General features: G+C 43.7%; 1 protein-coding gene across 3 annotated transcripts in view; it reads right to left on the reverse strand.

The window, feature by feature from the left end:
• Positions 1 to 25,395, reverse strand: part of LOC146201079 (growth hormone-regulated TBC protein 1-like) — a 40,972-nt gene that overhangs the window by 1,250 nt on the left and 14,327 nt on the right. Inside the window, exons 6-8 of one of the 3 annotated variants that reach the window (XM_084595628.1) lie at positions 17,739 to 17,903; positions 10,439 to 10,543; positions 1,755 to 1,869 (exon numbers count right to left, since the gene is read on the reverse strand). In XM_084595628.1, coding sequence (XP_084451754.1) covers positions 1,755 to 1,869; positions 10,439 to 10,543; positions 17,739 to 17,903 — 385 coding nt within the window. Of the gene's footprint in view, positions 1 to 1,683; positions 1,870 to 5,610; positions 6,403 to 10,438; positions 10,544 to 17,738; positions 17,904 to 25,395 lie in introns of those variants that run through there. The other 2 variants (XM_084595627.1, XM_084595629.1) reach the window with 2 other exon arrangements.

The following is a 25,395-nucleotide window of genomic DNA, read 5'->3' on the forward strand; positions in this document are numbered from 1 at the left end:
AAGGTAACAATTTTTGGAGAGTATGGTTTGGTTTGTGGGGTTTAAAGTCCCACAGCAACTCAGGCTATGAGAGACGCCATAGTGGAGGGCTCCGGAAATTTCAACCACCAGGAATTCTCCAACACTGCACATTGCGCCTCCATTGAAAAGCGGCCGCTGAGGCCGGGATTCGATCCCGCGTCCTTGGGCACAGTAGTCGAGTGCTCTAACCACCGCACCACCCCAGCGGGGCTTTGGGAGAATATATATATAGACTAAATGGTTCTATATACTCACGCATACACCGTCTAGTGCTGTCTAGCGGAGAAATTAGGATCACGTGACTGACGTATATGATGTGTCATTTCCAATAGATCTCAACTATTTGGTACCACTCCCACTCCCATGTTTGGTACCACTCCCCCCCCCCTCTTGCCCCCAATTGCACCAAATCGGAATCGGGTTCGTTTGGGGGGCTTCGATGGTACAGGAATCGGTCACTATTTCGATATATTGAAGTTTGAACTAGTAATTCACAGTATTCGAGGTTTAGCTTTTATTTAAATGTTGCTTTATTTATATACCACCACCTACTGGGTTATATTTTCAAGCCAAATTTGGTATATAGCTGTCCTGGCTAAGGTAGCTCGTGTGGTAAGAGTACACATAGCGGGACGAATGTATATACATGTACTGGCCTCCTAACAGGACAGTTTTATTGGCCTATCATGGAATCTGTAAACGGAGGTAAGGTGGGATGTATGGGCACAACTCATTTTAGAGGCCGCCATCTTGGCTACTATGTTACGCCAAGAGCTGCCATCTTAGATTTGAGATTCCGAAACTATGCCCACGATGTCATAGGCACTTAGTTCCACTTCCAATTTCCATGTTAGATTACGACGTCATCAGGCACTCGAATGGGCTGCCATATTGGACTATGATGTCATCATCGGCACTTGAATTGAATTCCTCGGTCTTGGGGATTTTCGCGCCGGTCGAATCGCTGTGCACGCGGTCACCAAATCGAGCAATGTGAGAAATAAGAGCTAGCGCTTTTAAAAATGTTCGCCTGTGGTGTGTGCACTGGTCTCGCACAGGTCGAAGTGCATGGGTTCCTCGTTTCATGACATGATCGCAAAGTTGACAATCAGAAGCATACCTTTCAAGTAGTCTGTCACTCAGCATTTACGAATTTCCCTTCAAAAGATGGCTGTCTAAAGCTGTGCCAAGAAGAGTTAATGTGAAGCAAGAAATTGCTGTTTGAGGTCTCTCAACAGGCACAATAACCATGGTTACAGGAATGTCAGAGTGCCAAGAAGGGGAGACAGCAGGGTGAGCAAAATATTGCCCTGAAGAAGCAGCAATACTCAATCAGTGATGCAAATCAATGCACCAAATGCTCACGAGGAGCATGAGCAAAAATCCTGGCCTAGCCAGTCGTGTGACCGAAGTTTTCGCCTGGTTAGACAGCCGATGCCTCCCAGCTTGGCAAAGCTAAGGACAAACACAGCACCAGATATTCACGAAATGCAATGCGCATCAAGTCAGGCAGTAAAAGCTGTAGATGCGAGAGGAATGAGTGTAACACAGGATGAGGACAAGCTGCCATGCTCCTTCCTAGGCTCTGTGAGAATGGCACAATTTAGCATAGATTGCAGTGCAATGCACAAGAGCCAGAAAGAAAAAGAGCCCAGCACTGACCCGGAGGAAAGAGTGGCAGTCGGTGGCATGGGGCCCCGAGGCAGCCTGGCGAAAGGCAGTCATGACCTCACCCAGGTTGCTCGCAGCCAGGATCTCTTGCTGGCTGTGGGACACCAGGGTCAGGGCAACCCGGAACAGCACCTTGGAACCCTCCAGGAAGAGGCAGTCCCACACACGGAGCACCGTCTGTGAATGAAAGGTTGCTCTGAACCCATGACATGCCGCGATTAGCCATGGTTTCAACCTCTCCTCTCATCTTAAGACACTTCAAGAATGAAGCCAGCGTAAGCTGTGGCCCACCCTAAGCAGTTCCACGCCAGCGTTGAAAAACATTTCATTCTTACATCTATTATCGATATAACAAGAGAATGCAGTCACGCCATTCGGCATCAACTGATCTAAGCTTTGTGCTCAGCCATCTTAAACTGCTTTTTAGAATTTGTGGTGGGCTCTATTGTGTTAATACGACAAACACTACCCCAGCTTGTTTTTGGCAGAACAAATGTTTTGGGGCTCTGGCCACCATTTTAAGTTTCCAAGCAGCAGCGAAACTTAGTCATAGAAAAGAATTTGTAAAGAATCTTTTTTTTTACAAATAACTATGAAATGTTTTTCTTGCAAATAAAACTTATTGTGCTGCTTTTACATACAGTAAAACGAACTGAATTTGTTTATTTTTGCTTAAAAGTAAACTGCTAAAAAGTACAAAAAGATAAAATTTTGAAATTTTTGTCATAATGTGCGCTCTCACAGTCGATAGCTAGTTTTCTAAGTTGTCCAAAACGCAAAGCAGCCTATAAAAATATGTAAATGATTAAACAATGTGAAATGTGCCTGCAAAAAAATTCTAAATTGGAAAAACTGTGCATTTTGCGCCATGACAAAGGATCTGCATAAAATAAAGGAGGAACTAAGGGAGGAACTAAAACAGGAGCTGAAAACGTTTAAAAAAAGACTTGCGAAACGAAATTAGCGAGTTGAAGTTAGAGCAGCGGAATATAACTCAAAGCTTGGAATATGCACACCAGGATATCAAAGACTTGAAAGAAAAGCTTAATGCAGAGGCCACCAGGAATCAAGCACTTGAATCGGAAAACAAAGCACTGCAGGAAAAGTGCCAATGTCTGGGAAACAAAAATAGGGACCTTAAAGGCTGCATGACACAAGCGGAACAGTATTCCAGGAATAAAAACCTTGAGATTCGTGGAGTCATTGTAGAAGAAAACGAAAACGTCATTGACATTGTCGAACAGATCGGTAGTGTCTTGAAAAAACCGATCATCGAGCGTGACATTGAGGTGTGTTGCAGAGTGCCTACACGCGACGATAGTGTAAAACACATTGTTGTGCAGTTCAAGTCTAGAGCAAAGCGAGATGCTGTTTTGATGAAAGGAAGGAAAGCAAGACTTCTTAACAGTGACATAAATCTGGACAAATCTCATCCCATCTATGTTAATGAACATCTTTGCCTGTTCCTCAAAAACATCTGGGTGCGGCTATTGGTAGGAAGCACAGGCAAGGCTGGAAGTCAGTTTGGACGCTAAATGGCAAAATTTTCGCAAGAAAGTCAGATGATGTGCAAGTTATCAGGATTGAGCATGAAACGGATTTAGATAAGATTCTGTAGCTTGCAGCGTCGATCATCTTGGTGCTCTGAGGATGGAATACTTTGAATTTTTGTCGCCGGCTGATCTTAAATTAGCCTCCAGATCCGACACGTCCGTTTTACACTTCAACGCTCGTTCCATGCGCAACAAGCGTGACGAGATCGATAAACTATTGCGTGGATTCTCCTTCAAATTTAGAGTCCTAATAATATCTGAAACTTGGTGTAATCACGCATCAGACATCCCTCCAATTGAAGGTTACCAACACTTCTTTCTGAATCGCCCCTGCAGACGAGGTGGTGGCTTGGTAATTTACATTGCTTCAAAATTGCATTGCGAACAAATGGCAGAATTTTCCACAATAACGGCTAATTTTGAAGTGCTCACGATAAAAACCAATAAGGAAATCATTATTGCTGTGTACCGGCCTCCAAATGACAAGGCCGAAGACTTTTTCATGTTTTTTGAGAGCCTAATGGATTATGTTTCTCAAAACAGTTTTGTTTTCACTTGTGGTGGTGATTTTAATATTGACATCATGGACGAAAATAACAATTATGATTTTGATGCTAGGCTGCTTTCAGCCGGTTACAAAAATGTTATTACCACTTCAACACGTGTTACTCCTTTCACCTCATCTATGCTTGATCTTCTTATCACTAATCTAAATACAGATATCCTCAGTGCGAGTACAATATCATTCGACATAAGTGATCACTGCCCTGTCTTCAAGACTTTTCTTGGCCCTAGCAAAAAGCACTTGTCCCAGGAATTTACTTACCAGCCTATTTCTGAAAGTGCGTTAGAATCTTTCAAACATGAAATTACTGCGCATGACTGGAAATCTATATTGAAACTCAGTGATGCTAACTCAGCCTACTCGGCATTTCTTGAAGCTTATCTACAATAAACATTTCTCTTTTAAGAAAGCAAGACGATCGCGGAAAACTAGGAAACCTTGGGTGACCTCAGAACATGTTAAGCGTATCAAAGAAAAGAACAGCCTTTATCACGCTTTTCTTCGTTCGCGATGCGAGGAAAAGCTAAAGGAATTTAAGACTGTGCGGAATAAACTTAATGCAACACTAAAACAGGCAAAACGATTGTACTACAAAAATCTCTTCGCTGAAACTATAGCTAATAACCCACCTGCCGTATGGAATATTGTCAATGATATTCTTGGCCGAAGAAGGAAGGCTGCATCACCAAAAACAGTAATTAATGACGGCGTAGAGCTATCTGGTGTGCAACTTGCAGATCACTTCAACCGGCACTTTGCTAACATTGTCTCAGCAAGTAATTTAGGCCCCCCAAGCATGAACACCCTGAGCTACAGTCTCTCACAGAGTTTGTTTCTTGAACCGACTGACACAGAGGAGGTCTACCACATTTTCTTTAACATGAAAAATTCTAAAGCGCTAGATCCAGTTAAATTTGTAATAGAATGCATTTCGCCTGTTTTTGCCCACATTTTTAACTTTGCTCTTGAACAGGGCATTTTTTCAAATGCGGTGAAAAAGGCTAGAATTACTGTGGTGCACAAAGGGGGTGATGTATATGTCGTGAATAATTATCGGCCAATATCTATCCTCTCGATTTTTTTTAAAAGGACTGGAAAAGGTTATTTTTCATAGATTTAATAGATTCCTAGAGAAAAATAATGTAATAACCGACTGCCAGTATAGGTTTAGGAAGGGACGATCAACGGAAATAGCCCTGCTCTCGCTAAAAGAACAGATAGTTCAAAATATAGATGCTGGTCATTTTACTCTAGGTCTGTTCATCGATTTTAGCAAAGCCTTTGACTCCGTTAACCATAGTATTTTGACAGGTAAGCTATCACAGTACGGAATAAGGGGACAGCCCCTCAATTTAATTACATCTTATCTGAAAGACAGAGTTCAATGCGTCCATATAAATAATATTGAGTCATCTTTATTGCCCCTACATTGTGGAGTACCGCAGGGTAGTATCCTCGGCCCACTATTATTCAACTTTATATATACATAAATGATGTAAAATGTCAAATATTTAGGGGAATAATCACTCCCTTATTACAAATCTACTCCACCTTGGGGGATTCCCCTAAATATTTGAACAACACCATTCCCACTTCGAGTTATAGATCAATTCGCTCTCGCCCTACCATCTGATCTGCTGACCGTCCTGGTTAGCTCAGTCAGTGGAGCGACTGCCCCGGAAAGGCGGTGGTGCCGGGTTCGATTCCCAGATCAGGACGAATTTTTCTTTAACTACGAAGTTTCTGAGAAAGCTGTATAGCTTTCCTTTGTAGCCGTTTGGCTGCGCTTGGGTGGATGCAATGAGTAATTACTCCCTTATTACAAATCTACTCCACCTTGGGGGATTCCCCTAAATATTTGACCACCTCCAACATTATGCCTTATTCATCTCATCACAGCGAGTGCCATCAGAGGAGGAGAGTGGGTAGAGAGGGCACCATCAGGGAAGTGGGAAGGGTACCGAGGGCATCACGCTACCGGTCATGTAGTGGCACAAGCCACCGGAGGAAGGAAGCACTGGGAGCTGGTACCACAGCATTACCAGTGACACAACAGTTGTCCGCTGGCAGTAATAGCGGCTGGTTATGTGTGTGCTAATGACAGTGAACAACTGCCTACAAGCAAGGCTCCATGTGGCACAGTGATGGCACAACATCGCAAGAATGTGGCCATATGTGCAAAGAAAGCAGCACTCAGTTCTAACAAAGCTGTCTCGGTGTCAGCTACATTGCAGCCACAAAAGAGTAACGCTTTCGCATTTCCACATGTAAGCAGTCTTAAGTGCCTCTACCAAATACTTTTACTCCTACTGCTCAACTACAAAATGTGCTTCCTGGCTTCCTTTCTACTGTTTACATTTAGGGACACTCGTCACCAAGCTCAGACATAAAGCAGCCTTCCTTGCAGCTGCAGGATAGAGACTGTCACTGCAGTGGTCTTGATTCACATCTCCAGCTTCCATGCCGGACATCCTGGTCTTCCCGCCATGCCATCACTTCAGTTTTACATTTTTGGATCGGTGCCCTTCAGCAGATTTCTGTGTTGCTGAAGCTGGCAGCACCAGTGCACCATTTTTGCAAGCCTTGCTGATTCTGCGCATATTTGCAAGAAGTGTATTGCAGTGAAGAGTAAGCACAAAGCAAAGCTGCACTCACTCACCCTGCAAAGTTATTTTCTCACTTAAAATAAAAATTATTTTTATTAGCCTTTCAGAAATAGATGCCATCAATCAGTACTGTGCAACTAACTACTAATCTTTTTGCTGTGACCACTTCACTATACAATCGACAGCTGATAACGCCTTAAAAAAACATTTTCAAGATTAGAATTTTAACTGACATACCTTATATTGACATACATATATTTATAGGCTTGTTTGTTTTTTGGACTAGTATGTCTATTCCAAAAACAAAATAGTTCATAAAAACTTTTCCAATTTCCACCTGTTTGCTTCTCTTCTGCTGTTTATGTTTAAACAAAAATAAAATGAATCGAGTTCAATTTAATACACATGAAAGTGCAATGTGTTTTATTTGTGAGAAAAACTTTCAAAATTATGCTTAAAAAGTCCTTAGTTCAAATTTTTTTCTGACTAGGTTTTGTTGCCACTTAAACTTAAGATTGCAGCCATAGACACTAAATTTTTTTCATCAAAAACAAGCTGGGTAATGCTTGGCACAGTAACACAATAAGAAGCCATGATTTTCTTTTTTAATTGGAGATGGTCGAGCACAAGGTCTAAATCAGTTGGCCCAGTTTATTTAACGCTACAGAGCTCAATATTCAGCGCATTTTATTGCTCCTTCTATAAAAATAATTCTGCCAATAACATAACTTGCATTTCCAAATGATTTTCAATTTCTCTGGTTGTTCAAATGTGACTGCAGACCTAACCTGAGTCACTTAAATTCAAAAAGGATACTTGTACCCTGCATTACAAGCCCATCCCTTGAAGAAGGAAAAATAAGGCATAACTATGATAACCTTGCAAGCAAAATGTGCACTGGAAAATTAAAATCTGGTTAGGGTCTAATCAGAACAAAAAAAAAAGTGAAGTTTAAAAAACTGATCATGCAATAAAAATTGAGCACCGTGATAATCAAAAAGGACCCTAAAAATGCTTACAGTGCTTTCTTGGCACGTTTTATTTCTGGCTATACCATGTCCTTTTTGCTTCAAGCACTTAAAAGACATCAGAAGACTCGGGATGTTTCATGAATTACAAAATCAAATTGAGCAATGCAGTCAAGTTTTTCAGAAGAAATTTGACACAAGATGTCAAAGCGATTTCCAAGCATTCAAAATAGTGAGAAATAAACTGGCAGTGATTCACATAAAAAAGCTAAGCCAGAATATTCTATGAATACAAGTTTCCTGAAATCACAGAAAACTTAAATGTAGAAGGCCAAGCGGTCTGTGACATTTTGTGCAAAATCAGTTCATCAAAAAGAATTTTGTATCACAGCCAGCCTGCCTGGTATTCCGATAACAAACCCTTCTTAATTAACGTTTCATCACCGTTAGTGCTTCTGAAAATGAGCACATTTAAATACCACATGTACGCTTTGTTGCATTACAGTTTCAAAATACAGCAAGTGTATCAACTAGTGATCAGGTCGAAATACAGAGTTTAATTATGACAGTGAAGAAATGGCTGCTCCTCTGGAATCGACGACACCAAATACATGCCACCTGTCATCGCACTTCAGTGGCATTGCCATTTAGCTTCTGGTGCTGAGGTCACGACATATCTACCAAAGCATAACGAAAAAAAAAGAAGATACCCATGTGGTGTACCATTTCGGTACACATTACAGAACACCGGGTATATAGCCTAAATGAATCGGAAGATTTCCACCACAGTGTCCCTCAAACGGTCACGTGCCACTTCAAGAGCCAACCTCATATAATTCACATGGTGTCCCCTATGGCAATCGTGCTTTGCCCTAAAATCTTGATCAATCCAAAATCGTGCAGCTCGTTTCATCCCTTCTTGTTATTTAAAAAAAATCAGCATCACAGGCCTCAAGCAGTCCCTCTGTCTCTTAATACCACTTGAATCTTGCCAATACGTTTCCCTACTTCATGCATTTGTTTACTTATACTCCATGAGCACGCCACTGAAATACCTCCGATGGCAGGTTCTGAAAACAGTGGCATGGTCTGATTGCCGTGCTCACCAGCACTGGCATGCGTTCACCGTCCACACTGCCACCTTATCACAACCCCTGAGTAAGTAGCCAAGGTTTACTCAGCGTGTTCTTTAGTGCTGTAGCTACAGGGACAAAAGATAGAGATGAATTGACACTCTATGACAGTGGTCACATTTTCAATGTTGCTACAGTATGCTGAGCAGAGTGCACACTAATTCCTTGTCGCAAGAGCAACAGCAACCTCTAAGTAGACTGTCTCACTTCCCAAGTGAGAGCGCTTGTGTCTCAAACTTCCCTAAGAGCACACAAATGTTTATGTGTTAACACTAGTCTGTCACCTGGATCAGCAACTGTACTTTAAGGCACATAAGCTACACATACTATGTCGCGTCTTTGATACCAACTGAAAGTGTTGCCATTAAATTACCAAGCTAGCCCAGCAGCACCGTTGTGCACAGTTCTTGCCGAGAGCTTTGACAAAGCAGTAGGATGTTCAATCTGTGGCGCCACCATAACCCACTCATTAGTGACGCTTGAACATACTGACCAAAGCCAAGTGGAGAGAAAATAACTCCCTTCTACACAGTATTTATAAATAAAGCGTCAAAAGCATAAAACATACTCACTCGTAAAGCATGGCACCAAAGCTAAACAGGTCGGAGAGCATCACTGTCCCAAACTTTGTGAAGCATCTTAATTTAAGTGCCAGGGTAGAAATAATACAACATATTGCAAAGGAACTCGCAGTATAAGATGCCCTTTAAAATATTAGTTGGTTTGGTTTGGTTTGTGGGGTTTTACGTCTCAAAGCAACTCGAGCTATGAGAGACGCCGTGGAGTGCTCCGGAACTTTCAACCACCTGGGGATCTTTAACGTGCACTGACATCGCACAGCGCATGGGCACCTAGCTTTTTGCCTTCATTGAAAAGTAGCTACCATGGCCGGAATTGATCCCGCATCCTTGGGCACAGCAGTCAAGCTCCCTAACCACTGCATGCACCGCCACGGCTGGGTTTTAGCTAAGGTGACTTTTCAAGTTCCTCACTACTGCATTAAAAGTAATCTTGCCTGTGTAATTTTTTTTGAAGCCTTTGTTATGCTTTTTGATTGAATGAAAAAGAAAGGTAACAACTGCATCAAGTGACCCTCTGACCATTTGCCATCAGCAGGTGTGATTTGGAAGCCCTTTTCTGTACTGTTCGAAATTTGGTTGGCGTGCAATGCTAGGCTCTTGATGTTCAATTTCTTGTGTTAACATAATGCTAGCTGGAGATCTCGCTGTTTTTGGTGAGAATTGTGCAATATTCAAGGATTGAAATCAACAAAGGTTGTAGGTAACATAGTCAAGGGTTCGACAGAATCCTGCCTGGCGATGGGGGAAGCATGGTGGTCAAAGCCATTTTAAAAGGCGTTTTCTGCTACAGTAAGCTCTCATTAATTCGGTTTTCAAGGGAGCGGGAAAAATTTTCGAATTATCCAGAAATTCGAATTACCAAGTGGCTTTAAAAATTGCAAAAAACCACTTGCATTACAGCAATTTCATCTAATGAATGCATGGAACAGGGTTTTCTATGCATTTATTTGAGATGAAGACTAAGCAACGATTAGAATTTTTTGCCACTTCATAAAGTGCTTTGCTTTGTGCACATTGTCTGAGATGTCCGAGGACTGCTCCAAAATGATAAGCCTCCAAGGCACTAGTACTATAACAAAGTGAATTTTTAGGATCGCACAGTATGTGTAGCGAAGCATCCTCGAAAAATGGTTGTTTGGCATGCACAAATAGGAGAGGCGGCATGTGGTTGTGAGAGAAAGAAACATGCATAGCTGCTAGAAAGCCATGACACCATCCCAGAAGAAAACTAAATGACATGCAAAGCAGTACAAGGCGTGAATTGAAGAGCAGCAATACTGAAACTATGCTGCTCTGCCTCTCCCCATCACCTGACATCTTGTCCTCCAAAGCCTACGCACCTCTGTGGGCAACACTTCGGCAAAGAGGCAGATGAACCACTTGGTGGTCACAATAGCCCAGGACACATCGTGCTTGGCTAGGTGGGCATGTACCTCAGGCATCCGCTCCCTGCATTGCCAGACACAGGTCAGCTCTTACCCTTCCTCCACAGACCAGCCTAACCTAGCAGCTTAGTATCAGTGACCAGCATAGTTCCTTCAAAACCACAAGGGCAGAAAAGTCTTAGCTAACAGTCCTTGAAAAATTAGCACTGTTCCTCGTGGCACAACAACCACGGGGGAGCAACGGGTGCTCAACAAGGTGGCCAGTGCCACTGATGTGACCAATGCATGGGCACTGTAACACCCTGTCTGCATCACCAAGCTCAACACATTTGTAGAAAATGCACAGGAACTTTGGTCTGGCAGAAAGCCTTGGCAGAGCTTGCATGCTCACAAAAGGGAATCAACAGTAAACACATCTGCCCTCTTAGAAACAGTTTCACAGCTCCGTTCAAGAGCTGGCCCAAGTGGTGGTCGCGCTTTCCTACATTGTTTGCTGGTGCGATGGTTCCTTTCACGGCAGTAATGACAGGCTGTGTTTTGCATGCATGCTGTTTGCTAGTTGTGAAACCTTCTTTGTGGAGACATCTGCGCACCTCACAACTTCAAGAGAGTTCTAAAGTGCCATTCTGCTTTCCACCCAGCTGTACAAATGGCAATGCTACCAATCATTTTTTCATGCCATCTTGTGATGTGTCGCAAATACAGACAAATATCTCTCATTTCTAAGGATGCCATTACGTACCAAGGACTGAATGCATGTTGTAAACAGGCAAGAGGTGCAAGTCCCTCTTCAAGCAACCCGAGTGAGTGATGCTCATTCTGACTGAGCTGACATCACTTTCCTGCTTGGCTGAGGCCATTACTATGCTTCAGATGGCACTTGGTAACCAGCAGCTGTGATGCTACCCCCTATAGACTTGAGACGTGAAGTTGTATAGGACAAAATAGCAAACAAGGTGCATCTTATATCCCAGAAACCTAGCGGCAAGCGTTAAGGCATATGGCTCTGTGCACGTGTAAATACAAACCTAGATGAACAGGTGGCAAAGTTGGAAACTGTTGACCAAAACACCAGCACGTGTTTTTTCATGTGTGCGCATCAAGTTTGCAAAGGCAACTCCAAGCAAGAAAACAACATAACAGCACCTCTTGGTGCTGATTTTTTTTCCCTTCCTCACAAGGTGCAGACTACAAAAAAGACAAGCCCTTCGAGCAACTGCCGCATGGATGAGCGGAGCGATGGCCTGACAGTAAAGACGACACTCTGAGAGGTTACTTGACCAAAGAATTGAAACAGCACTGGCTCATCTCCTGCCTTCCACACTTAGCATTCTCAACATCACTAAGGCAAATGAAATCGTCAGCAGTGAACAGTAGTGGTGTTCAGAACACAGTTGGTTTCACGCTGAAACAACTGTGACATAGCATCCAACTGGTTTGAAGCAAAGTGCAAATAAGTAAAGCAAAGTGGTTTCTTTCAGGTTTCCTCACAGCACAGTAAACAAACTAAGCTAAATAATTGCTCTAACTACTAAAAAGAACACGGTGCAAAGTCAAAGTAGTTAATGGCACAAAGACCCACATGTGTACCTATGCACCATGTGCTCTGACATCTTGGAGCATGACGCACTGTGTCAGACAAATCTGCTCACTGAAATCGTAAACATTCCCCGCTTGCTGCTTCCATTTCACGGTTAGCCATTGTAAAACTTTCGCGAGGATCAGTGAACGTTTTGGTAGCACAGCATTAGAGGTGGAAAGCCACAGCTAGTGCCACAGCAGTGGCTGGTACATAGTAGCAAGCTCAATATGTCAAGATCAACTGCTACTATGCAGAATTCACAAACATGCATGCTTCAACACAGGTGGTTCGTTCGATGCAGCTGAATTGTACATTCTCTCAGAACACTCTGTAAAGGTATGTCAGTGGCTCAGTAGAAAATTCTTCGTGTTAAACCAATAGTAGGAAGTTACAGCTTCTTCCAATCAGCAGCAAAAAGACCAGCTGACATTACATGCAAAACTAACTTTCATTAATATATTTAACCGCAGAAAGGCATGGGTGAACAAAAATTCCCAATGCAGATACTAATAACAGCTCCAACCACTGAGACAACTGCGTGTTTCAGCAGAGAAATACCAGGGCAGTCAGTACCTCGGTTTTAATTTCTTTTCCTGTACTTGTGCAGTTGTGACGGTCTAATGAGACAATAGTGCAAAAGTGCATGGTACCTCAACAACACTCTAGAGAGGCTCGGCAAGCCATGGCAGAAGCTTTTCTCAATCTCGGGTGCACTCATTCAGGGCTGGACCAGTTTGGTGGGAACGATGGCACGGAAATGGCCTGGCCCTTTTACGAGGTCCCTCTGCTCTGACATTGCAGAGACAAAACATCATAAATGGGAAATACAATTCCACAACAGCTGCCACTGCTGCTCCACCCTCACAATTAAGTGGCGGTGGGCACTTGAAAAGGGGAATGTTTGAGAATAAGGGTGTACAAACAGTGAAATTTTCGAATATGAATCAAATATCACTATGGAGAAAAAATTAAAAATTAAAAAATAGTATTATTCATTCTATTTATTTCACTGTTCACAGGGTATCTGCAAATAACACTAAACTAGAATTGCAAATTTAGTGCAAATTATACGCAGGATTCCATGTAGCAGTTTTTTTTTTGCAGGAAGGACCTGCTTGAAACCTGGTCGAGCTGTCACATCACCCCTGAACACAGTTAACTCTTGTTAGTTCAACCTTCAAGGGTAGTTCAACCTTCAAGGGACCAGAAAGAAATGTCCGAATTAACCGAAAGCTCGAATTATCGAATGGGCCTGAAAAAACTGCTGAAAACCGTGTTCATCACAGTAATTGTATCTGACGAGCACCTGCACAATGGCTGCCTGCGTATGAGATGAAACTGAAGTGAGAACAACATTTTTTTCTCAATTTTTTCAAGTGCTTTGGTTTGGCCATACTGTCAGTAAGGCCCTCTTCACAAAAAGACCCCGTCGCATTTTGGGGATGCTTTACTGCATAGCAAATAGAGTGAAGCATTGCGATGAAGCGCGCAGCGCAGTGCGCATGTCACGAAGGTTCCGCTTCACAAAACGGCCCCGTCAAGTTTTGAAGATGCTTCACTGCACAGACTGCATTGCAGTAAATCTGCGGTGAATTCTAAAAGTTCTAGTATATTTTATGATGTTCAAATATTCAGAAGTTTCGAATATCAGATTTTCAAATGCGAATCGAGTGACAAAGATAGTATTCGATTCGTATTCAAAGTTTCAAATGTTTGTACACCCCTATTTGAGAATCATGCTGTGCATGTGCATAATAATTGTGGAAACAAAAGTTTTCCCGCAGGATGTGATTGCTTCCCCAACCATGGTTGTTTGCTCCAGAGCAAGCAGTTTTCTTCATAGGTGCAGCGCTGAGATGGATAGCAGTTTGCAGTGAGGTGTTCCGATGTCGCCCTTGTCACAATTCAGCTACATCACTAGCACCAGTACAATGAACAGAAGAAGCGGCTATGTGAACCGCCTGGTGCACACCACTCGTGCCAAGAGTGTTCAGTTCCCTCAGTCTGGGCCACGTCGGCCTGACAACCTTTCTGAGTGAACACAGCTTTTTCTCTGCGAACCTGTGGTCTTGATTCATTTTATGAGAACGCTACACCATCACATCCACAGATGCATTTATCACTGAGAAAACTGGTTTAAAAAGCTTCTTGCTAGACCACTCGAAACCCCGACACGCTTAACCAAAATGACAAGTTGCCACCATTTGGTGAGAATATAGTGTATGTACCTACCAACATCCATGCCCATAAGTCAGTGTCAACGCACACCTTTCACTAGCAAATTTTTCTGACGGTGCCAACAACAGTATTTCTTTACCAGCTTGTAGATGCTGTTTCCAGTGAGAGTAAGGCAAATTGTGTCTGCCCTGCAGGATCCCATCAAAGCAGTGTAGGCACCAAAGTTTGGTTACATTTTCCTTTTCGCTAACAATATGCTAGGCCACGGCCGCTCAATGGAGCCGCACTAGGTGCGGCCCGTCGCATCGCGCCTCAATGGTTGGGGAAGCGCGTATTGGAAGAAGTTACAGTTTCCGCCGCAATTCTCCGCGGGGGCGCCACCACTCCAGGACAAAGCGCCGCCGGCACGCAGGGCACGGACGAGCAGACGACGCGGAAGGAGCGCGCTGGCTGGGTTGGCGCGTGTTATCGTTTTGACTACTCAGCATAACCGCGTGGTTCTGATAGTTCTGCATGCGTGTCATGAGTGCCTGTGTCAACAGCATCCTAAGCGTATGCAGCACCATGCCAGGCAACTGCTGTGTGCCGCTGTGCACCACGAAAGCAAGAAAAGATTGGTTACCATGAGTTCCCATGCGATTCACAACGTCGAGCAGCATGGCTGGAAAACATATCTCGGGAGGGCTAGGATGGAAAAGGAAGCCGGTGGGAGCCGAGTGACAAGTCACTGGTATACTCACTGCACTTCACAGATGACGATTACGGGAAGAACATAAAACTGAAGATCCTGCTTCCTTCAGCTGTCCCCTCCGTGTTCCCGAACTGCCTACATTATAAGTTAAGTTACTCACGCGGGCTAATGTTGAGCCAAACAACCTTGAAAAAATTAGTGTGCGCAGGTCAATAGCTTTATTTTCCCCACTTGTTATAGCTACACTTCATTTCCTCCTGGACAACCCCCCGTGTCATCCTGAATCATGTGTGTTTCAAGATAGCTGCGCCACGATCACTTTTATGACGATGATATCAAAATGGCATGCCTTGCCCAACATCGCATAAGTGAAGCCATGGAGACACCAAGAGGAGCCGCTCTATTTGTCAGATGACGAGCGACTCTCTTGGTTTGAGTTGGACTTTGCCATATCGAAGACATTCAGGTCCAAGGAGGCACGTCGAAGCAAAGACTAACCAAACAAACGTACGAAGTGACAATCATGACAACCAGATCCACAGTGGCGCAAATTAAGGATCTTCTTGATCACATCAAGTATCTTACAACAATGTCTTCTGTGTGCCTTACTAGTGCATTGCATTTACCCGAATATTATTTTCAGCTTCCGATACGCCCTAAAGCAGGCTCTGAAAGCGGGTCTATAGTATCGCTTTTTAGCAGCCTAAGGCAATTCAAAGGCGGGAACGACAAAGTTGACGCAAGGGCTGCAGTTTTCACCTTGGAGAAAATACTGAAGGTAACACTAGCAAAAAAAAAAAAAAAAGAATATATCGACTGAGATTATACACATTTTGCCATGCTTTGTGCAGGTTGGCATCTTGCAAGCATCAGTCTGCAAATGCATCTATCAACAATAGGCAGCTATAAAACTTGGCATTTGTGATTATGAAAGTACCTTGCCAACTGCCATATCACGTCTGCTGCGAGAGAGTTTTCGAGTCAGCTTGGATTCATTCATGTGTGGTGTGAACCAGCAGCTGACATAGAGTTGGCACCGATTGCATTCTTGGCTGGTTACCTTGCACGTCCATTTGAAGAGAACGTATACGAATAGTTTTACAGAATCTCATGAAATATTTTTATTTATTGTATTTTCAGTGCCTGCCCGTGTTTTCATTATTTATATATTACCAAAGTTTAAATAACTTCTAGTGCTTACTTTAGAGTGTCAATAATTTTATTTTAATAGCCCCCATCCATTTATTAACTTTGTGCCTTGTGATTTCTGCAAAACCCTAGACTTATCAAAATCCTTGATGATGGACGCCTAAGGTATCTGAAAATCACCATGCACCTTTGTTAGCAAGGTGATGAAGTGCCCGCAGGTCATAAGAAGCAGCAAGCTATGCCACATGTTAGTTTCATCCCTTCTTCCCTATTTTGTGCAATTTCCACAGTTGATTTGTGAGAGAGAAGACCGCTGTCACACTAAGGACCTAACCAAACTAATGCGACCACTGCTGACCAACTGGACAGGCAACATCAATTAGACAATGGAAAAAATCACGCTTGCACGTAAACCTTTTTCGAGAAAAGTTCTTCGCTTGTAAAATAAGCTTGCGTGTCTTCTGTGCATCACGCGGCTTCATAATCAAACGAGAAAAAAATTGCCTGAGCCTGCGGGCGTGTCGTTGAACTGGCTGTCTTGTGTTGTTTCTTTTGCAACAGTTTGTATTAGCTAGTATGTTTTGGTGATGGTACCCACTTGAATATTATTTCCAGTGAAAAGGGAGGAGCAGGCTGGACAATAATAATGTTGAACGCTACGTCCTGAATTGTAAGTTTCCAGAAAAGTGCACGCTGAATAAATGGCCCCAGACCATGTCCCGATTGCAATATCTAATACGTTATTACAGTGGTTGAAACGCAACTAAATGGGTGCGCACTCAGCGAAGCACACGACTGCCTCGTTCTCGTTGTAAACGGAAGACCACGAATGACTTGGAAAAGCCTATTGATGATGACTTGCCTCTATCACCTTATCAATGTCAAACTTGCACATAGCATCACATAATGTATGAAACGCCGCTCATAATCCTAAATTGAGCAAGCGCCGACCACGCGGACGCTGAAACGAAAGCACAGCCACGGCCGCTGCGCGCAGCTCTCCGCCCGGACTCGTCCCGGAGCGGTGGCGCCGCCGCGGTGGCGATGAGAACTAGGCGAAATACGACTTTCCTGGGCGACGCGACGAGCCGCACCCAAGTGCGCCTCCATTGAGCGGCCGTGGCTAGGCATTATTCAACATGAATAGCCATGCAGGATTCGCCTACAGGTGCTAAATAATTTCTAATTGCATTTTCTTTTCTCAACAGTTTTGGTTTTGGTTTCAACAGCTGAGCATGGCTATGAAATTTAAGTGGAGTCTCAGTTGCGTGAGGGACTAAAAAAAGAAAAGCTGTGATTGTTGCTTCTTCACTTATTGCAATTCCTGTTCTTGAAGAAGGCTGACTTTAGCACAGTAGTGAATTAGAATGATGATGGAACAATTATATTACTTTTTCTTTTTTTCATCCATGACTGAGCTACACTTGACTGACGTCACAGCCATCACTCTGCTGCTGAAGCCGAAACCCGTAGGAAAGGGAATTGAATTATAGATAGCTATTGGCTGTAGACGAATAGCATGTGGTAATCCGTGTATAGCAATACCTTACGCATCACTGCAAACAACAGAACATGCAGCCAAAAGTCAGGTGTCTGTCGCACTCCTTGAGGAACATGAGGGCAATGGCTGATGCCCGAAGAGGGAGCAAGACCACCTGCCTGACCAGCTGGGCGAGCACCTCGATGTCGGTGAGCAGGCCCGTCATGCGGCGACCGTAGTAGTCGGGCAGCAGCCGCTCCAAGAGAGCCCGCAGCAGCCAGAAGCTGGCCTCCTCGTCCTCCGTTGCCAGCAGCAGCAGGCCCACAATGAAGTTGAGCCCCTGCGCTCATAGGTACATGCGCACATTACGACAGAACACAACCTCGGTTAAAACAGAGCTGCACCGCTGATATCCCTGCAACAAATATGCCCACAGGGGTGGCACTTTTGACTGCCAGCCATGCGTCATCATCAACACCACTGCACAATATGTGCGGGCCTCTCCTGATCATCTCCAAGTAACCGTCTTCTGCACCTTGCCTTGAGAATTCATCCTGTTAACCTCAAGAGGCAGTTGTTTATTTGCTGTCTCCATTGCCCTGTATTCTGTTATCAATGGCAATGGTCAGTGCAACTATCTTTGCAACACTAGCAAAAAATTTATCATAAGCAAAACTGTGTGTTCTAGACAGAGAAACAACTCCCTAATAACACCGCGCTCTCAGATGCAAATTCTGCAAAATACAAAAATGAAACCTGCAATATTGTACACTGCCCTGATGATCAAGGGCTGAGGGAACTGTCTTTCTCTGCCAGAGGGAGACAAGCCCCCTTGTCGAAACATTGCCTAGTACATTGTGGTTTCCCTCAGCACTTGCTCATTTCACTTTGTATTCTATACACTCTCTACCATGCACCGATGAACATGCATTTTGCACCAATATGGTCTGCTCCAGAGCGCCTCCGACAAACATCTCTGTAATGATGAAGTAGGGAAAAGAAAGTGAATGTGCGGGGCAAGAAATTATGGCTCAAATCTGTGGGTACCCCATCAGTGAAATCAAACACTGTCACCGAGCACTACGTGTTATAAGCAAAAAAAAAGAAGAAAGGCCCATTTTATTAAGCAGGTGCAACCATGAAATGCATTTGAGGAAAAGCATAGAGCATTTTTGAATGGCTCAGAGATGATTGACGTCAACCATACTATGCATCTTATGCTGAAGCACCTCCTGCTTCTGTTTTTGGAGTTCTGTTTAGCTGGATGGCTGCTTCAGGGACTTGAAGTGCCACCACCATTGGACTCTTCTCTTCCAGATGGACAGCACTGCTGCAGTGTGTGCTTGCGTGCATGTTTGTTTGTTTGTTTTTTGTTTATTGATTGGTTGATTGATTGATTGATTGATTGATTGATTGATTGATTGATTGATTGATTGATTGATTGATTGATTGATTGATTGATTGATTGATTGATTGATTGAAACTCAGTCCTGTGTGAGGCTTTTACAGAAGTGGGAAAGAAATAAAAGTGAATAATAAGCAGCACATCCTACAAAGGTATTTAAAAAAATGATAAGGCATTTCATTAATGATAATATATCACTGCATTCAACCAGTTTTTTCCTGCTTGGCAGACTGCTCAGTGGCCTACAAAAGAAAATGCACCTTTGCCTCTCTTTAGTTCCTTTCCTACATGGAGCATAGCAGTTGCATATAGCCTACACAGCATTTATGACAGCATGGATAACGAGGGTACAGACAGAGTTACAGACAGGGTCCTCAGCCACCAAAAAAAGCAAAGCCTGAAATTTGTTGTAAGCCTTGCAATTATTTCACCAACAATTGCTCCATGCTGGCGACGCTTTCAAATACGAGAGCTGGATGCACGAGTCTGTGGCCTAGCAGCTATATGCTACCACACACATAAGAACCTACAATAGTAGTCAACTGCTGCCATTAGCATTTGAAGTCCAAATCAGTTTTCTTGGGGAAAAGCAGCAAGAGGCCTCCCTACTAAATGATCGGTTTCCCTGTGCACATGCACAATGCCATCTTTTCCCCCATGGATATTTTGAAAAAATCTAAGAGGAAGAGGGGGGCACTGAAGCAGAGTCAACTGTGAGGCACAAGCCAATGTCAAGTTGTGTTTCCAGTGCTTGAGGATTCCAACTCTCTTTTGGTCAAACAAATAGATAGCTTGCTACCAAAGCTTGGTGCCCAACAATTAGTCTGTCACATAAAAAACCACTACTGCAATATATTGAAGCGAAAAGCTTCACTAGGCTAGTCAACACCGTGTCTGGCATGCGTGTGATCACTTTTAGCCACATCTGTGCATGCGCGAAATCGCCAAGTGAGGTCACTAGGAGAGGCGCAGGTGCCTTTTCTTCTTCACGACTCCTCTTCATTAAAAAAAAATTAGTAGTACCCATTCGGAACTCGAACCTCCATCCTTTGGATTCCCAATTGAGCACTTTACCGCTGCGCCACACCGCGGGTCGTGAAACGCTCTTCATAATTCCGCTTGTGTACCGTGAGGATGATAGCGTGATTCCGCGCGTGACAGATACTGCGATTGGCGCGCAATTTGAAAGTAACAAAGACTAAAATAGTGAAGTCACTCAATTAGGATTAGGTCAAAGGTGTGACATCACCCATCTGCCGTCAGCTATGAGGATCAAGAGGGAATGAGTGCGCTCCAACGCTGCCTGCCAGCACTTCTTGCCTTTTGCGAGTGACAGATGCGCCTTTCCTTTCCTGTAAATGGATTATAGAACGCCGGTGAACTTAGACACGTTCGACATGGAAGCCAAGGAGAGTTTTGCTGGTGGCGAACGGCGCAGAAGACTGGAGAAATTAACTTCTGATTCTGAGGTAGTCACTGCTTTTCACTACGTATATCCAGGCATAGCAGAACTAAGCCATCTTTCATTTTCCAAATCAACCTTTTGCTCAGTTCATTGGATGAGGGTGGTGAATGTGCAGTTTGCAGAAATGGAGCCCGGACAACAGATGATGCCTAGCTAGCAGGCATTCCGTCTGCAGGGCTGGCCACTGTTGTTGTTGGCAACTTGTAGTGCCATGGCAGAGCTCTTTAATATTACCAGTTCCCAATACTTCCCATAGGAACCCATGTATCAAAAAACAGTAGTTTTGATTCGTCCAAATTCGGGTGTATACTATACGGATAGTGGCGGCGCCCGTGATCATTAACGTAAACTGCATCTAAGTTGTAAACTTTCAGATGGTTGATAAAATGCGATTTTCACACGGCAGTGACGGCAATAGCAGATAGGTTTTATTGGCCGCTTCTAGATAGCGTTACAATCCATAAACACCCAAAAAGCGCCAAAAAGTGTATAGGCTCCGTATGCTGGTATGGTGGCACCAGCAGTGACCGCATCGCCAGCACCGCCGCACAGCACTCCCCGCATTAACTGGACGCCCAGTGCGCTTCCGTCAACCCGTCCGCATAACAGACGTGCAGTGACATAGTTGCGAGAATGGCACCGCAAGCTAGACAGCGCCTGCTTTTATGCGGATTTAAACTCATTGAAAACCTGGATGTATATTTCAAAAAAACAATAAAGGAGAGAGTTTGAAAAGTGGACGACGGCTTTATACGAGCAATCATGTGTATATGGCAGTCAAAAGGAAGCAACAGCCATAGCGGGGCCGTCCAATATCAGCGACAAGTGCTTTGCGCAAATTAAAAATGTTGACTACGACACTTGCCTTGAAGTAATCAAAATTTACAGCTTACAGGTAAATTCACAGGTAAAAGTACATTGAAAATGTGGTGTACAGCAGCTGAAATTGACCACCTACGGAAATCCATGTCAGCTTCTTCACAAGCCTTTTTTCCCAACCAAAAGGTCTCGTTCTCCAACGGCACACTCGCAATCTTTGAAGAAGCGAAAAGAGGCAAATTCTTCCCTCTGCAAGATGCCTCAGGGAGAGGTGTGCAAAGAGTACAATGGTTGACTGCCACCCCTTTATTAGTAAAATAGAGGATGAAGGGGATTGTCCAGTGCCTTGCTTCTGCGGCATGACTGGTTTCGACCTATTCTTCACGTTTTCCCTCTGCGACATGTTAAGCAACTCGCAAGTGTCAATGCGCTGTAACGAGGCACCTGCTTCTTAAATGTAGGCAGCTGCAGACAGCAATGTAAAATCAGGCAGCATATTTCAACTGATTGAGGTTAAGTGCCCTTACAGTTTGGGGAACAAGTGCCTGACTGATCCAGACAAAGAAATCACCTATGTACCATAGATCTACTATATGAATGGTCCACTGCAGTTGCGTAAAACGTATTCTTATTACACGCAGGTAATGGTAATGCTCTATGTCCTGAAGATTGATACTGCTTTGCTTTGTGTATTGTCCTCAAAGAAGCATAGCTCTAACCACAGAAAAATATGAAGCGTTTCTTGCTGAGTATGTACCAATATGTTAGAGGATTTTTGTTTTAGCCACTTCCTGAAAGCACTAATAAATGAATGCCCAAGGGCATTCATTATTTTTAAAATAATGTACAACGCTCACCATTTTATGCCATTGCTACCATGTATCCTCTCCTTGCTATCCTCTCCATATCCTTTTTTTTTTTTTTATCGCCGGGCGCAGCTCGTGTTTCACAAATATTAGACAGCAATTACCACGCCAGACAACATTCTTTTCCTTCTCCATGTTTGTTTTCTTTAATAAACTATTACCACCATCCAATGGCATGTGTCCGCATAGAACAGTTTGGTTCTATTTTCCTGCTTAAAGTACTTTGCTTTCTGGGATGATTTTGGGTTGTTAAATGCATGAAATAAATATACAAAAGTCCAAAGCACTCTCTCTGTTTCTTTTTATTGGTACAGAAAAGGGCTTAGCTATCGAGGATGCAAAATAATATGCAAAAGCACTGACTGAATCCAACGCTCCCTCTTTTCCGTTTCGTGGGATCTCCGAGGAAAACGATAAAATTTTATCGACACACTGCCTGCAGTGTTTTATAACTGTTATGACATTGGTAAATACAGCAAAAGATCGAGCCACTCGTAATTGGTAGGGTTTATTTTCTCGCCTCGCTGACAGAAAACTGGGAGAGAGAGTGGCGTCCACCTTTCGCCCCTTCTGTTAACCAGATGACGTCACGTGTGTTCCCCAAACTGCAGCGCATGGAGCCTATACTAAAACTATTAGTCGCTTTTTAAAGCAGAGTTTCCCAACTGGCATGATCAAGAACCTCTAGTCCCCTGGTTCTAGGTTAACTACTGAGAGGTTACCCAATACCACCATTAACTGTGGGACGGGATTTGTCTGCAAGCACTATCTACCAAGACAATTAACTATAAGGGCACGATCGCCTCCGCAGCTCACGCAGCTTAAAACTCACCACAACAAGAACGAAGCACAATGCCACAAATGCAGTAGCTTGGTCTATCTCTTTACTGCAGAAAGACAGAGGCTAGTTGCGTGTACGCTTCAGATGGAAATCTGTGGAGACCAGGTGTGACCACAGCCTTTGTTCTACAGTGTGCATAATCAGGATGATGATTGTGATGACACAGGAAAAATAATCCGTCAGCAAGTGCACAGCAGCAAAGGTTGGAAACAGAAAATAAATTCTGCCCCTGCCTCAAAAAGGTGACCCTCAGTGATCCAGCAACACAAGTGTCACCTTGAAACATGTCTTCAGGACTTGTGCATTCTTTGTGCACCAATATTGGGTGCGAGCTTGCAGCTTAATTTTACCAATGGATGCTCTCACAAGCACCACTGTGACCTACTCCCACCATTGCTGTGACCCTGTGGCACCGTTGCAAAGGATAAAACACAAGTTCGTTTTATGCCACTAGAAAATAACGAAAAATGCCACTTAAAATGTGATCAGCGATTTCTAAGGAAAAGAAGAAAGCACTGTACATTTGACAACAGCTAGGGTGCATCCTAGTAAACCAAATGTGCTGATCTGCCGGTGCAGTGGTTAGGGCACTCAACTGCTGTGCATAAAATGCGGGATTGAATCCTGGTCGTGGCGGCCACTTTTCGATAAAGGCAAAAAGCAAGGCGCCCGTGTGCTGTGCGATGTCAGTACACATGAACAAACCCCAGGTGGTCGAGATTCCGGAGCCCTCCACTATGGCATCTCTCAAAGCTATGCTCGACTCCCAGGAGAGAAGACTTGAACAGACCCAAGACGGGCAGTGCTCTCCTTACGAAACTCGGATATACCCTTAAAGAGGACAATAGCGCAGAAACCACAAATATCGCACCATATATCAGGGACATTTTCATGGTCAGATCACTGAAATATGGATCCTGTCAATCATAATGGCAGAAGGAATGCCAGAGCCAAAACCGTTGACAAACACCTGAACACAAACATTTTGTGATGTACGTCGATGCAGCGAGGTACAAAGGCAGAGAAGCAACCGCAGCCACTGTCACTGACTCACGAGGCAAGCTCATATACGGAACAACTAGACAAACCAAATGCATCCACACAGCAGAAAAGGTGGCAATAGCCCTAACAATCTCAGAAGCAAACAGAAGACAACACAGTTACTGGATAGTCTCGGACTCGCAAGCCGCCTGTCGAGCCTTCCAAACAACAGGATTAATCGCAAAGCAAACAAGTTCCTTTGATTGATTGCAGTCTAAGGTTGTCCTGATTCTATTAGCGATTACCTTAATAAATACCTTATACGTAACAGACAGTAAGCTGATTGGTCTGTAATTTTCAAGGTCCTTAGAGTCCCCTTTCTTATGAATGAGGATAATGTTTGCATTCTTCCATGGTTCCGGTACCGCCGATGACACCAGGCACTGCGTATACCGGGTGGCCAGTTTTCGGAAACGGTACTCTACTATCGATCATATTTATACCGTCAACCGGATGATAGAAAAATGCTCGGAATTTAACCAGCCCTTATACATAGCATTCATTGATTACGAAAAAGCATTTGACTCAGTTGAAACCTCGGCGGTGATGCAGGCATTGCAAAATCAGGAGGTAGACGAGCCGTACGTGAAAGTGCTGGAAGATATATACTATAATGGCTGCACAGCAACCATAGTTCTGCATAAAGAAAGTAACAAAATTCCCATAAAGAAAGGAGTTAGGCAAGGAGACACAATCTCCCCAGTACTATTCACAGCTTGCTTAGAGGAAGTATTCAGAGACTTGGAATGGGAGCAGTTAGGGATAAGGGTAGATGGAGAATACTTCAGTAATCTGCGATTTGCTGATGACATTGCCTAGCTAAGCAACTCGGGGGATGAACTGCAAATAATGATTGATGACCTAGACAGGAAAAGTAGAAAGGTAGGCTTGAAAATCAATATGCAGAAGACTAAAGTAATGTTCAACAGCCTCGGGAAGGAACAGCAGTTTGCATTAGGTAGCGAAGTACTGGAAGTAGTAAGCCAATATGTCTACTTAGGACAGGTAGTAACCGCAGATCCGGACCATGAAAAGGAAATAACAAGAAGAATAAGATTGGGATGGAGCGCATTTGGCAAGCACTCGCAGATTATGTCTAGCAGCTTACCGGTATCGCTAAAGAGGAAAGTATATAACAGTTGCATCTTACCTGTACTCACCTATGGCGCTGAAACGTGGAAGCTAACCAAGAGGGTTCTACTTAAGTTGAGGGCAACTCAGAGGGCTATGGAACGAAAAATGGTAGGGGTAACATTAAGAGATAGGAAGCGTGTAGAGTGGGTCAGAGAAATAACTCAAGTTACCGACATTCTAGCGGAAATTTAAGAAGAAATGGACATAGGCAGGACATGTAGTGCGAAGAGAGGATAACCGATGGTCGCTTAGGGTAACAAA

The sequence above is a fragment of the Amblyomma maculatum genome, chromosome 2 (assembly GCF_055883805.1).
Source record: "Amblyomma maculatum isolate TAMU_Amacu chromosome 2, ASM5588380v1, whole genome shotgun sequence".
NCBI lineage: Eukaryota > Metazoa > Arthropoda > Arachnida > Ixodida > Ixodidae > Amblyomma > Amblyomma maculatum.